Here is a 12,732-nt window from a genome sequence, read left to right as displayed (position 1 = left end):
GTCAATATGCAGCATTACTTAGATTAAAATGCTGTGCTTTCTATTTCAAAATCAGTGTCTTTACCCATTGCACTTCATGTGCTTAAGCAGTTGTGCTTGGCAGACGGCATATAGCATTGCCCCTGGGGATGATGATGTGACAAGAAAAGAACTGCTTGACTTCTTTGTGTCTTGATTTGTTCAGCAATAAGTGGAAATAATAACTGCCTTTTTATCAGGCAGAGTAACGGGAGATAAGACTGTTTTTCTCTCTTGGTTTGATTGCAAAAGAGGCCATGTCCACCCATAGGTGTGAATGGAAATAAGAGGCCACTTACAGAGTGTGGTTTATGTTGGTGGCCCAAGTGCAGTTGCCTCATCTATACAATGGGTATAATAATAATAGTGTCCACCTCCTATGATGTTTGTAAGGATCCAATGTATTCATACGTGTCACAGATTTAGGACAGTGCTTGACAAACAGCACTCGCTCTCTAAATACTAGCCATTACTGGTATTAAAGATAGAAACTTGGCTACCAGGGATCACTGTGGCCATAAATATATGTAACCTCCAAGCAGAGACAGGGGAGAAGCCTCACTCACCCTGGCTTTTTCTCAGTAGGCATTTAGTTAGGAAGATTAGCTAGCTATAATCTTGGCCAGTAGTAAGCAGAGCTCAAAGAATATGACAGGGATGGAGAAATAACGTTATCAGAAAATAAAAATAGCTCCTAATTTTTACCATTTCTACAATCAAGCACCACATTAAGAGTATACCAACTTGGTCTTGCCTAATCCTCACAGTTCTGTGGGGTAGGTGTTATTAACTGTGTCCTCTGTCAGCCTCCACTCCCACCTCTGTAAAAAGACAATAGAAGGTGATGGGAGAGGTAGGGGTGGGTGGTCCTGCTGCACTCCTGGCCGTGCAGCTTCTCTTGGCTCTCTCTGAGGCAGGAAGCGCCTCTTCCACAGGACATCAGTGTAAGCCTGAATAAGAAAAAGAATTTCTCCCTCCTAAGCCATGGCACATCAGTTGCACAGAAATACCACTTTGGGAAACAGTCTTCAGGAGAGCCTCAATGAGCTCATACAATCTCAACAGATTACCCCCCAACTTGCCCTTCAAGTTTTACTTCAGTTTGATAAGGCTATATATTCAGTGTTGGTACAGAAGGTCAGGAACGGAGTCAATTCCAGGCCTATGTATGTTTGGCTACCTTCCCTAAAGAGTTACTGAGATTTCAAACGTCTGAAACGTTATCTGCAGGATTGAAGGGCTCTCTAAATACGTACAGATTCTGTGATAATGTATGGACTTTTGTATTGAATGATGTTGAATTCAGAGAGGTGACAGAACTTGATAAGGTGAAAATTGTAGCCTGTGAGTGGGACCTCTCTGGTGGACAAGTGGCTAAGACTCTGTGCTCCCAATGCAGGGGGTCCAGGTTCGATCCCTGGTCAGGGAACTAGATCCCACATGCCACAACTAAGAGTTGCACATGCCGCAACTGAAGTTTCCGCACGCAGCAACCAAAATAGATCCCGCAGGCTGCAACTAAGGATCCTGCATGCCGCAACGAAGATCCTGCATGCGGCAGTGAAGACCCCATGTGCTGCAACTAAGACCCGGTGCAGCCAAATAAATAAATAAATAAATAAATAATTTTAAAAAGTGTAGCCTGTGATGGTAAAAACACTGGCTCCAATACTACAGAATGAATAGAAAAAAAATTGGCTTTTTAATGCCATCCTGTTATTGTTCACCTCTTTTCGAAGAGAAGCATAGGAGACTTTTTAAAAAATTTATTCTAGCATTGCAGAAATGACTACACTATGCTGTACTATCAGAGAATTCCAGTAGAAAGAAGCTTATAACTCTGTACCCTCTTACATTTATTATACATCATGAAGAAACAGAACTTTTTTTAAAAATTTTATTTATTTATTTATGGCTGTGTTGGGTCTTCGTTTCTGTGCGAGGGCTTTCTCTAGTTGTGGCAAGCGGGGGCCACTCTTCATCGCGGTGCGCGGGCCTCTCGCTATCGCGGCCTCTCTTGTTGCGGAGCACAGGCTCCAGACGCGCAGGCTCAGTAATTGTGGCTCACGGGCCTAGCTGCTCCGCGGCATGTGGGAACTTCCCAGACCAGGGCTCGAACCCGTGTCCCCTGCATTGGGAGGCAGTTTCTCAACCTGTGCACCACCAGGGAAGCCCCCAGAACTTTCTTTTTAATGACAAATCAAACACTGTTGCCTTCCTAAGACTATTCTTTAATAAATTCATTCTAAAACAAACAAACAAAAAGTGATGGGGATTCTTGCCTGGGCAATATGACCCCAGAGCCCACACTTCTAACCTCTACCCTCAGCTTCTTTGAGGGTTTACCCCTGGGAACCAGACGTCAAGGTGTGGGGTCAACAGGCTGGGGTGGAGGTGGGGGAAATAAGACACGCCATAGTTACAACCACAGTCTGCAGTAGGGTTTAAGGAAATAAATTATAGGCCCCGAGTACTTTGAGTTTCCTCGTTTAAAATTAGATTTTAAACCCTAGGCCACGAGTATCAATGGTACTTTCTGAGAAACTCTGAGTGAAGCCTGTTGACACAAGTGCTTTTGAAAGTTCAAAACACCAATAGATCTTGTACCCTCTGCTTAGAAAGAAAGGAGGGAGGAGAGAGAATATCTACTTCCCAATTTTTATAAAGTTTAGGTTAAATTTATACTTATTTTTGGGTTTTTTTTTTTTTTTTGCTTTTTAATTGCTTTATTAACTTCACATTTTCCATGCAAATGGGTGAAACTCTACTGTTGACAGAAACTTAGATTGGGTGCCAAGGCAATTTCCAATTAGAAGCTGGTAACACAGAACCCACCTGACATGGAAATTACGTAAGGTTCACAGCAAATGGATCAGAAAAGGCGTATCAGGAAAATGCAAGAAGAAAGAGAACAGTGGGAATCACAGTATTAATCTCATGGAAGATGGCAGGAGTCAATGCATAAGGCAAAATTCATCATGATGGTCATGGTGATTAGCGAGTTCCCCCATAAGGATATGTAGACAATTCCTCAACTGCATCTCCCTAAGTTTTCTCCTGATTTCGCTCATCTCTTCATGAACATTTCCATATGATCTCCATCTCCACCCATCCCAACTGTGACCTGCCTATTGGGTATGGCCCATCAGAAATTAGGGGCAAGTTGGCGAGCCTGTCCCCATCTATTATTTCCTGCCAGCTGGTGGCCTTCGCCCCCTCCCAAAGGGCGGTTTTCCTTTCCTTTTTGCACAGGCTGCTCCATTTCTTCGTTTCCCCGGGCCTGTCCTTGCTGTCTCCTGCTCCTCCCGATTCCCGCCACAAGCGCGCCGCCGTGAAACTTAGTACTTATTTTTTATACTTATTTCTATCTTGCAGAGCAGTCGAAATTTCCAAGACTTGTTACTGGGAAAGGCAATGAAATTTCTTTAAGAGTCAGAGGTTTGTTTTCATAATTATCTTCCATGGGTTGTTTTCACCTTACAACTATATTTTCATTATAGAAAACTATATGTGTTGCAATATAGGTCCCCTCCAAGTTGTAAATGTCATAGGAGGGTGGATTTGCTCACTAACTATGAAAACTAACCTGCTGAGCATAACTGCATATTATAATGAACACAAACAAAGTATCAAAACTGGGAAGTTTCTTCTTACATTAAAAAAAAAAAACCCAAAACAACACCCAAAGTCCTCATGTGATATATGAGGCCCTACATGATCTAGCATCCTGCCACCTCTCTGCCCTTATCTCCCTGTCGCCCTGGTCCAGCCATCCTTGCCTCCTTGCTTGTCCTTCAACACACTAGACATGGTCCTGCCTTTGTACCTTTGGACTTGCTGTTCTCTTGGCTTAGAAAAGCCTTTCCCCCAGATTATGTGTATGATTTGCTCCCTTACTTCATTCACATTTGTTCAAATATCACTCCCTCAGGGAAACCTTCAAATTATCTCATCTAAAATCAAGCCACCCACCCCACCCTCACATCCATCATCTTCTATTCTTTGGTTTGCCTTTTCTTCCCCATAACACAAATCACCATCTGATACTTTATTATACATTTGTTGATTGTTGATTACTGGGTTTTCCCCACCAGAGTGTAAGCTCCATGAAGGCAAATCTTTGTTTTGTTTGCTGCTGTATCCCCAGCCCTAGAACAATGCCTGGCGCCCAGCAGGTGCTCAATAAATGAATGAAGTGAAACGAATGAAAAGATATGGGTTCCATGACAGGAAAGAGCTTGCACTGGGAACCCTGCACCAGGTGGTTTAGGAGATGCCGACCATCAGAGCCAGAGATGACCTTCAGAAGGGAAGAGATCCCTGGGAATTCACAGAAACCTGGGGGGTGAGTACCAGACTTTATGAAGGGGGTGAAAGGGGGAATATAGAGTAACTCTAACTGACACCTGCATCACACACACATTATCTTATTTCATCTTAATATCACAACAGATGAGGAAATTGAAGATCAGAAAGGTGAAGTGACTTACCCATGGTTATTCAGCTAAGTAGCAGAACCTCGATCTGAAGTCAACTCTGTCTGACTCTAGAAACCATGTTCTTTTCAAGACACCACACAGCTGAGGAGAAAGTTTGGCAAAGAGTGTGTGTTCAGTTAAGTAACAGTTGAAGGAATGAACAAATGCTTCACAGAGAAAGTGACTGTTAATTTGGTCTTTTTTGAGATCAAACAGCCTTATGAAGAGACCAAAGGCAGACCTGGAGAAAGAAGGAGATTGAACAAAAAGTTTTAAGATTAGATAGTTAGTTAGGTGAGGAGCTGTCCAAGGAACACTGAGTACATCAGCTTAGCTGGATCTTAGGGTGTTAAAGGAGCATTTGGGAGATAAGGTTTCCAAGGACCCAAATGTGAAAGATCTTGACTGCTTGGTTATGGAATTTGGACTTTACCATGAGACGGTGGGGAGCATTAAGCTGTAGAGTAATGTGCTCAGACACTGCTTTAGGAAGTCATTCTGGGGTGCTGGGGATGGGATTACCAAATGGATTTATTGTAATAGTCCCAGTGAAGGGTTATCGCCAAAGCAGTCAATTCTCTCTGAACCCATGAAAGGTTGAGGTTAAAACCAGCCCTGACCTAAACATTCACACAACAGCCACTAGTTGGCAGCAATGTCCCAAGAAACAGGTGAGCCAGCCCCCAAGTAGGAGCTTCCTCAGCCAACTCCTTGGGCTGTGATGGGGTATGGTCACCTGGTGGAACACAAGAGTAGTTGGGAGAACAGCCTGTGCGGAGGGAACCCCAAAGACCCACAGGGGAAGGAGTATGTGGAGGTCAGAGGACAGGGTGATCAATGCCTGGAGGATGGTTGCGGTGGGGTGGGGGGCAGGGGTGAGAGGGGAGGCTGCATCTGAGAGCTAGAAACTGATTGCAAATGGCCTTGAATTTCCAGGCTAAGAACGCTGGACATTATCCTGAGGGAAATGGGGACCCAGGAAACCCATGTTTAAGTAGAAGAGAAACATGACTAGACTTGCCTTTTAGAAAGATTACCAAGATTGCAGTGTGGAGAATGAGGGGAAAGAGACAGGAAGCAGAGAGAACAGTGAGGAGGTGCTGCAGTGATCCCCAGAGAGATGATGAGTGGTCTGAACTAGGGTCAGCAATTGCAGTGGACAGAAGGGGTCAGATTTGTAGGCGACTTAAGAAGTAAAAATCATAGAATGAGAAAGAGGGCATTAAAATGTAGTTTTCACAGAAGAGAATGAATATTCTCTCCCCATTATTAAGAACACTTCCTGAATTGTTGGATTTTCTCCCTAAAACTGCAGTGGAAGAGCTCAGATCGTGGAACTTCTTTAGGTCTAAATTCACTCAACAATCCTGATCAGTCTGTGGTGGGAACTGGCGACAAAGGAATGAGTTAGCAGTTGCCTCCCCACTGGTGGAATAACAGTCAACTGTACAGTGTGGAGAGGGCTTTGATGGAGGAAATACAGGACAGTGTGGGGTCCAGCGGGGGAACCTGATGCAGGTTTCCAGGGAGAGGAGACTTTTGAGCCCAAGATATGCAAAGGATCTCACAAAACTGTCAGTGAGCTAAGCACTGGAAAAGAAGGGAGTCTGGGAGCAGCCCCGTTACCTGTTTACCCCTTTTCGTCACAAACCGTAGACGTCACCTTATGCGCGATAAGGTGTCCCAGGTGAGCTACATTCCCTAGGATGAAAGCGCTAACCCAGCCACGGTCGCCAGCTCCTGGAGCAAACGCACTTCCCACAAGACAGACATGCTTAGTGTCCCTCAGAGGCTCCTGGACCGCCGCCCAGGGCAGACAGGCTGTGATTGGTGGGAGCCTGGGGCCCGCCCCTCACCAGCCCAACACTGCGGTTCTGATGGTGGAGAAACCGCGTAGCCCCGCCTCTCCCGCCAGTCAGCAAAGGAGGCTAACCAGGTGGGTGCGCGACTGCTGAGGGGGCCCTGGAGCACCGCTGTTACGGTCTGGGGGAGCTGGAAGATCGCCCCGGCCCCAAATCTTCTACACCCGCGATGGACTGCAGTCCCTAGAGAAAAGGCGTCAAGGGACCGGAAGCTGTGCCTCCCGGAGCATTGTGGGCCCAGGCTGGGGTGGGCCGGGTCTTCCGGCGCCTGCGTGCACCTAGCAGTTTGGGAAATGGTGGCCCCCGGCACGTTGGTGCAAGCCCTGTGAGGGGCGGGAACCCGGGAGTGGGTTCTCGGGCATTTTCAGACCAGGGTGTGGAGCCCTGGGCTGGGGTGGGGCCGGGATACTTCCGGGCTCCGCCCCGCTTTGGGGCCTCAGGCGCCATCTGCTTTGCATCCTTAAGCTCTGGCCTCTAGCGTGCCCCTTCCGCCCCAACCCCACCCCTAGTCCGTTTCCTTCCATCCGGTGGGAGCAGCAGCCAGAGTGCCACCACAGGATTTTAAGAGCCCTGAGTGCGCACCTGGCACCCTGGGCCCCTGACTCCTCTTTGCATTACCCCTCTCGGAGCCCCTGCGAAGCTTAAAGAGCTAACTCCTTTCAACAGAAGCCTGCTGGGGCCATGTGATAAGGCCTCCTCCATCGCACCTGGTCCCAGCCCTTCATCGGTTAACCACCCTGCCCCCAGGCTCAGGCAAGGCACTACCCTTCTCCGAGCCTCACTCCTGATATGTGAGATGGGGATGGCTAACTCCTCAGATTCTCTGTACCTAATGATAATACACAGGCGCTGCCAATTACGATGTACCCGTTTTCCCTTCTCACCCTCTCCGTATAATTCCGCTTCATGGCAAGCAGATTTCATAGTTTAACCTGTGTGCAGTTATGAAGGCTTCGACAGGCATATCCACCCCACCCCACCCCCGATTTTGTCAGCTGAGCCTCTAGGGACAAATATCCTTGGTGCTTTTATTTCAACTGTTTTCTGAGTGCCTGCTCTGTGCCAAGCACTGTATTTAGTACTGAAGACCCAGATGACCCAAACTGACTTCTTTCCATGAAATTGAGACTAGTGGGGGAAATAGGAACTTGTGATAAAGGTGGTGATAAAAGACATGTGATAAAGATACAGTGCCACAGGAAAGGAACAAATGAAGTGCTCTTGAAATTCAGGGATTGGGAGAAGGGGGTTAGAAGTCTTTAGAGGGTGTGCAGTAGCCTATAAGCTGGATCAGAGGGGGCATTCTGAATTAAACAGATGGGAGAAGGCAGCTTGACAGCTCGCTCTGCCCATGCAGTGAACGTGGTTCATTTTGCTTTGGAGGGGCTGGGGGCTTGGGGGGAGGAGTGGGGTATAGGGTGGGGGGGGTGCAGTATAATTTTTTTTTTTTTTTTGGCCACGTGGCTTGCGGGATCTTAGTTCCCTGACCAGGGACTGAACCTGGGCCACCACAGTGAAAGCACCGAGTCCTAACCACTGGACCGCCAGGGAATTCCTGCGGTATAATTGTTAAAAGCAGGGGTTTTAGCATATTTGCTGTGAGACTTCAGGCACATTAACCTCTTTGAGCCGGTCAAATGTACAGAGATAGTACCTACCTCACATTCAAGATAATGCATATCAAGGCCTGAGCATCAAGGTCAGCACATAGCTATCATTTTTTTGAATACCAGCTATCATACGTGAAGGAAAATGGGAATGCCTCGAATGCCAAGATTTTTAGATTTTCTCTAGGTAATAGAGATCAAACAGATTTTTAAGCAGTAGAGGGTGTTGATCAAAGGTGCTTGGAAGTGACTGAATCTTGGAGTCAAAAAGTCTGAAGCCGCTCTAATAGTTGCTTCTTTCCCATTCCCATCCAAATCTGCCTACCCTCAACCCATGTGCATTTCAGAACCATGTTTCTAAAAACCAGCCATTTATATCTGCTTAGGTAAGATACAGAGGGAGTAAGGTGGTGTATTTACAAGTTGGTTTGTCCAGATATACTATAACTTAGTGTCTGTATTTAATATTGACAACCAAAAAATATATATAAATATCTTCCAACTATACACAGCAGGGCAGGAGTGTTCACGTCTTCTTGAATAGTGAGTTCTCAGTTTCCCATGGCCCTCCTCTCTTGGTGATCGTCTGGCCCTCAGTGCAAAGGAGACTAGCACCTGGCAGCCCAATCTGGCCCTTCCCCTCTCCTCCCTGTACTCCAGTGCTCCCAACTGGTCTCAGGCAAGGGAAGATTAATTTGAGTGGTTGGGTAGGAAGAGACAGGAATGGGCGAATCCTAATGGAGCCTGATCCTGGAGCCTGATCCCTAGGTGGGGAGACCTAGGCCCACAGGAGTGGCCAGAGCCACCTCTTGGGGTAGAAGACTCATGGTTCATAGTTCAATTAGTGTGTCCTTGGGTCATAGGTCCGGCCCTACAGATTAGCTTGGCAAAGAAGGCAAGTGTCTAGGCAGGGCTTGGTCCCCACCCTTAGGCATTGAGCCATTCAGGTTGAAGCCAGGGATGTGGATAAAGGAGACTCTGGCTGATAAAAAAATAATAACAAAATCAGTAATAAAAAAATTATAAAACCTGTTGCTTGTCTGAATAGATCTGAGCAACAGTCTTTTGTTAAAATCCTGGAGCCATTAAAAGTCCTGAATATTCTTCTGGACATCACTACTGGCTGAAGGAAGGAGCCCCAGGCCCAGCTCTGCTGAGATCTTGTCAGTTTGAAAGTCTCATCCAGCTGCCTGTGCTCCGAGAGATCCTTGGGCTGCTGGGAGCAGACCGGGCTGGTGGTGTGGGGCACCTCACACTTGTGAATCAGCTCCCAGGGGGTGGAACAGCTCCTCGGGTGTCTTGTCACTTTGGCTCGCACCCCCCTGCCGGAAGCCGGACGCAATCTCATCGAAGGTCCTGCCTTTCGTCTCGGGAACTTTGAAGTAGGTGAAGATGAAGAACAGAACCAGGAGCACGGTGAAGATGATGAAGACATAGGGACCACACAGTTGCTGAAAGATACACAGAAACACTCGGTTGGAGACCTGACCCTACATCGGGCCGTAGGACCTTGGATAAGTCACTTTACCTCTGGGCCTTTGATCTGGAAAAGGGAACACCCACCTACAACCCAGGAGCACTGGGATGTTAATATTAGACTCTGCGGCACCTGGCATGTGATAGGAGCAGGTTCCCACAGCAGAGCAGAACAGAAAATTCAAAGGTAAGGAAAGAACCCTGTGTGACTTGGGCTTCTGAGCCTGTTTCCTCCCCAGCATGATTCCCGTAAAAACGGCAGGGACAGCATTTTGCACAGTACTATGGGGTCCTGCATGCAGGAGAGAAATGCTGAGTGTGGGGACTCTGGGAGTTCTCACCTCCACATACTGGAAGCACATGCCCACAATGAAATTTGAGGTCCAGTTGGAGAAGCCAGCGACAGCAATGGCAGCTGGGCGAGGGCCCTGGCTGAAGAGTTCAGCCACAATGAACCATGGGATGGGGCCGGGGCCCACTTCGAAGAAGGCCACGAAGCCAAAGATGGCCACGATGCTCAGGTAGGACATCCAGGGCAGCTGCTCCTGTTGAGGATGAGAGAGGGGAGAAAAGTTAGATTGGGCTGTGCTGGATCCTCAGAAGAAACAAACTGCAAAGGCAGCCCAGGGCAGGCCTAAGAGCTCTAGGCTGGAAGGCAGGAGGCCAGGGTTGATCCTGGATTTGCCGTGTGACTTAGGTACCCTGTGCCGGGTCTCGGATTCCTCATCTGAACAAAACAGTATAAGTCCTGCATGGTCTGCCCTCCCAGAATGGTCATGTAGTTGCATGTGGAAGGTCCTAAGAAGAGGTCCCTGACGACCCACAGCTCTGGCTGTGGAGCAGTCTGCTTACAGTAGGAGGATGTGGAGGAACACTCCTGGGGCTGGGTGTTAGAAGGCTTGTAAGGTGCCCTACTCAGGACTGGCACAGAGCAGGCATGTGGTTTTACGTATCATCATTCTCGAGGACGCTGCAGTAGAAGAGTTACATGGGCTTTGTTCCAGATCCCAGATCCGCTGCTCATTGCCTACGGTATTGCCAGGCCTCTCGGCCATCACCGCACTCCGTAAGCCTTGGTTCGGCTGTAAAATGAGTGTACTGGTGCTTTCCTTGCCCAGTTGTTGGACAATCAAGTGTTGTGTGTGAAGTGCCTGGGACAGGATTATCACAGAGATTACAGTCACAGGCTTGGGGCCAGCTGACCTGAGGTTGATTCCTGGCTTCGTCCTTTATCTGCTACATTACTAACCTCACTGGGGGAGGTTTCCTCACCTGAGAAATGGGAATATTGACTGAACCACACCTGTACGTCGTGAGGACTGAGTGAGATGAGGCATGTTTCCATGCCTCTGTGGTGAGGAGGGCATTACTTTCTAGGGCTGTTCTGAAGATGAATTGAAGATGCAGACGAAGACTTTGAAAAATTTAGTATCGGGCAAAGTAGCTCCTGGAGAGAGGGAACTTGAAGTCTGGGGCTGGAGGTGCGGTGGTGAGAAAGCACCAAGCAGCGAGGAGCCGGTTGAAGACAGGATGGGAGGGGGATGGAAGGAGCCAGCCTAAAGAGGCAGAAGGTCAGGCCCAAGCCTGGGACTGTGAGGGGTGCAGAACCAGGGCGAGGGCAGCACCCCCCCAACCTGGCCTCCAGTGCTGCTCGCCAGCCTGGGCCTGAGACAGGCACTTCAGGGTCTGATGCCCACGTGAGCTCCCCCGACCTGCCGCCTTGCCCCCAGAGCGAGGCAACTCACCAGCAGCGCCAGCGCGATGGTCATGAGCACCGCACAGCCTGCCATACCGGCCAGGCCTATGAGGTGCAGGGTCCGCCGGCCAGCTCGTTCCACCACGAACAGCTGTGGGCAGAGAGGATGTCAGTGCAGCCTGCCTGGTGCCCCTCTGAACATACCCCTTCCTCCAGGAGGGTGGCCCCCAGTGCTGGGAAAGCCACGTGGCACTGCAGAGATGGATGCCTCCTCCCTGGGGCTCAGCTCGGGGACTACATAGGATCTGAGGGAATGAGAGCTGGCCCCCGAGAGCCAGACAGCTGAGCATTCTGGCTGTGGCCTTGGGCCAGCCATTGCACTTCTCTGAGCGTCAGTGTCATCAGCTGTTTGATAGAGTAATGAACTTGACAAGTTGTCAAAGATGAAATGAGAGAGCACTTAGGGAGCCCGTGATGCGTGCCTGGCTCGCAGTAAAGGCTGCTGTCTGGTCATGAGGCCCTGAGGCCCCAGGCTGGACCCCAGCTGCCGACTGGCTGTGGGCAACGATTTAAAAGACTCACCGACACGACAGTGAAGGCTGTGTTGACGATGCCGGAGCCGATGGTGGCATACACAGGCTGCTGCACCCCCGCCTTCTCAAAGATGCTTGTGGAGTAATAGAAAACCTACGGGACACAGAAGTGGCGGGGCTCAGCCAGTGGGGGCAGGGCACACGGTCAGTAAAGAATGAAGGGGACACTGCACCAGTGCCCTCATGGGTTCTGGTTCTAAAGGACAGCTGCTCCTCTGGCAGGGGCTCGTCTGTTGTTTTAAGTGTGGGACCTGTCCACAGCACACACTTGACCACAGGGTTTGGCTGGGGCCACAGGAAAGCGTGGGTGAGGGCACTCACAGCATTGATGCCAGACAGCTGCTGGGACAGCTGCAGCACCACGGCAATGAGGATGGGCTGACGGTAGGCGGCCGAGCGGAACAGCTCCAGGATGGTGACCTTCTTCTCCCGCATCATCTGCCGGCTCTCCTCCTTCATCTCCTGCAGGTCGCGGGTCACATCCGAGGTCCCGCGCAGCTTCTTCAGCACTGGGGGGGCCGGAGGGAAGGCGGGGGTGGCTCAGAGCAGGGAGGAGGCCGGGGCCGGGGGCGGGGAGGGGCAGGGCCCGCCGTACCGCTCTTGGCCCGGTTCTCCTCGTTGCGGTTGATGAGCAGGAAGCGGGGGCTCTCAGGGCAGAAGGGCAGCAGGATGCACTGCAGCAGGGCTGGGATGAAGATGACGCTCAGCAGCAGTGGCCACAGCTCCTGATTGCCCATGATGGAGTCCAGGCCAAACACCTGGGGGAGGCAGGGCCCGAGCAGCGGCTGTGAGCACCTTGCCCTGGGCCCACTCGCGGCCCCAATCCACCCGGGGGCCTTCTTCGCCTGCTTTGTGGCAGCTGCTGCTTTAGAGAGAGGGCTGCAGTTCTCAGTCTCGTTCTGCCACTAACGTGAGGCTCAACTTCTCTGAACCTCAGTTTCCTCATCTGTGACAAGGGGGAAGTAGGACCTACCTCACGGCGTTAGTGGGGGATAAGATGGC

The 12,732-nt window shown here is 49.7% G+C and overlaps 2 protein-coding genes and 1 pseudogene across 8 annotated transcripts in view; 1 reads left to right on the top strand and 2 right to left on the bottom strand.

The window, feature by feature from the left end:
- The window catches only part of ZNF691 (zinc finger protein 691), an 80,348-nt gene that overhangs the window by 47,746 nt on the left and 19,870 nt on the right, over positions 1-12,732 (top strand). For 3 of the 6 annotated variants that reach the window (XR_014015191.1, XR_014015192.1, XR_014015193.1), the window contains exon 5: positions 3,394-4,363. The exons of 1 other annotated variant lie outside the window; for it this stretch is intronic. The gene's annotated coding sequence lies outside the window, so the exon portion shown is untranslated. Of the gene's footprint in view, positions 1-3,393; positions 8,219-12,732 lie in introns of those variants that run through there. 2 more of the 6 variants (XR_014015194.1, XR_014015195.1) reach the window with 2 other exon arrangements.
- LOC308612967 (protein BEX3-like) lies at positions 2,178-3,401 on the bottom strand (annotated as a pseudogene). The gene has a single exon. The product of its transcript is annotated as a protein BEX3-like (transcript).
- Positions 8,320-12,732, bottom strand: part of SLC2A1 (solute carrier family 2 member 1) — a 29,234-nt gene continuing 24,821 nt past the window's right edge. Inside the window, exons 5-10 of the mRNA XM_081225818.1 lie at positions 12,326-12,488; positions 12,052-12,239; positions 11,720-11,824; positions 11,187-11,288; positions 9,783-9,986; positions 8,320-9,416 (exon numbers count right to left, since the gene is read on the bottom strand). Of these exons, the coding sequence (XP_081081944.1) occupies positions 9,216-9,416; positions 9,783-9,986; positions 11,187-11,288; positions 11,720-11,824; positions 12,052-12,239; positions 12,326-12,488 (963 nt within the window). The 3' untranslated portion in view covers positions 8,320-9,215. The remainder of the gene's footprint in view (positions 9,417-9,782; positions 9,987-11,186; positions 11,289-11,719; positions 11,825-12,051; positions 12,240-12,325; positions 12,489-12,732) is intronic.

This window comes from Mesoplodon bidens, assembly GCF_964165515.1.
Source record: "Mesoplodon bidens genome assembly, chromosome: 2".
NCBI classification, from domain to species: Eukaryota; Metazoa; Chordata; class Mammalia; order Artiodactyla; family Ziphiidae; genus Mesoplodon; species Mesoplodon bidens.
Note: the sequence above shows the minus strand (reverse complement) of the source record. Positions and strands in the feature narration are given on the sequence as shown.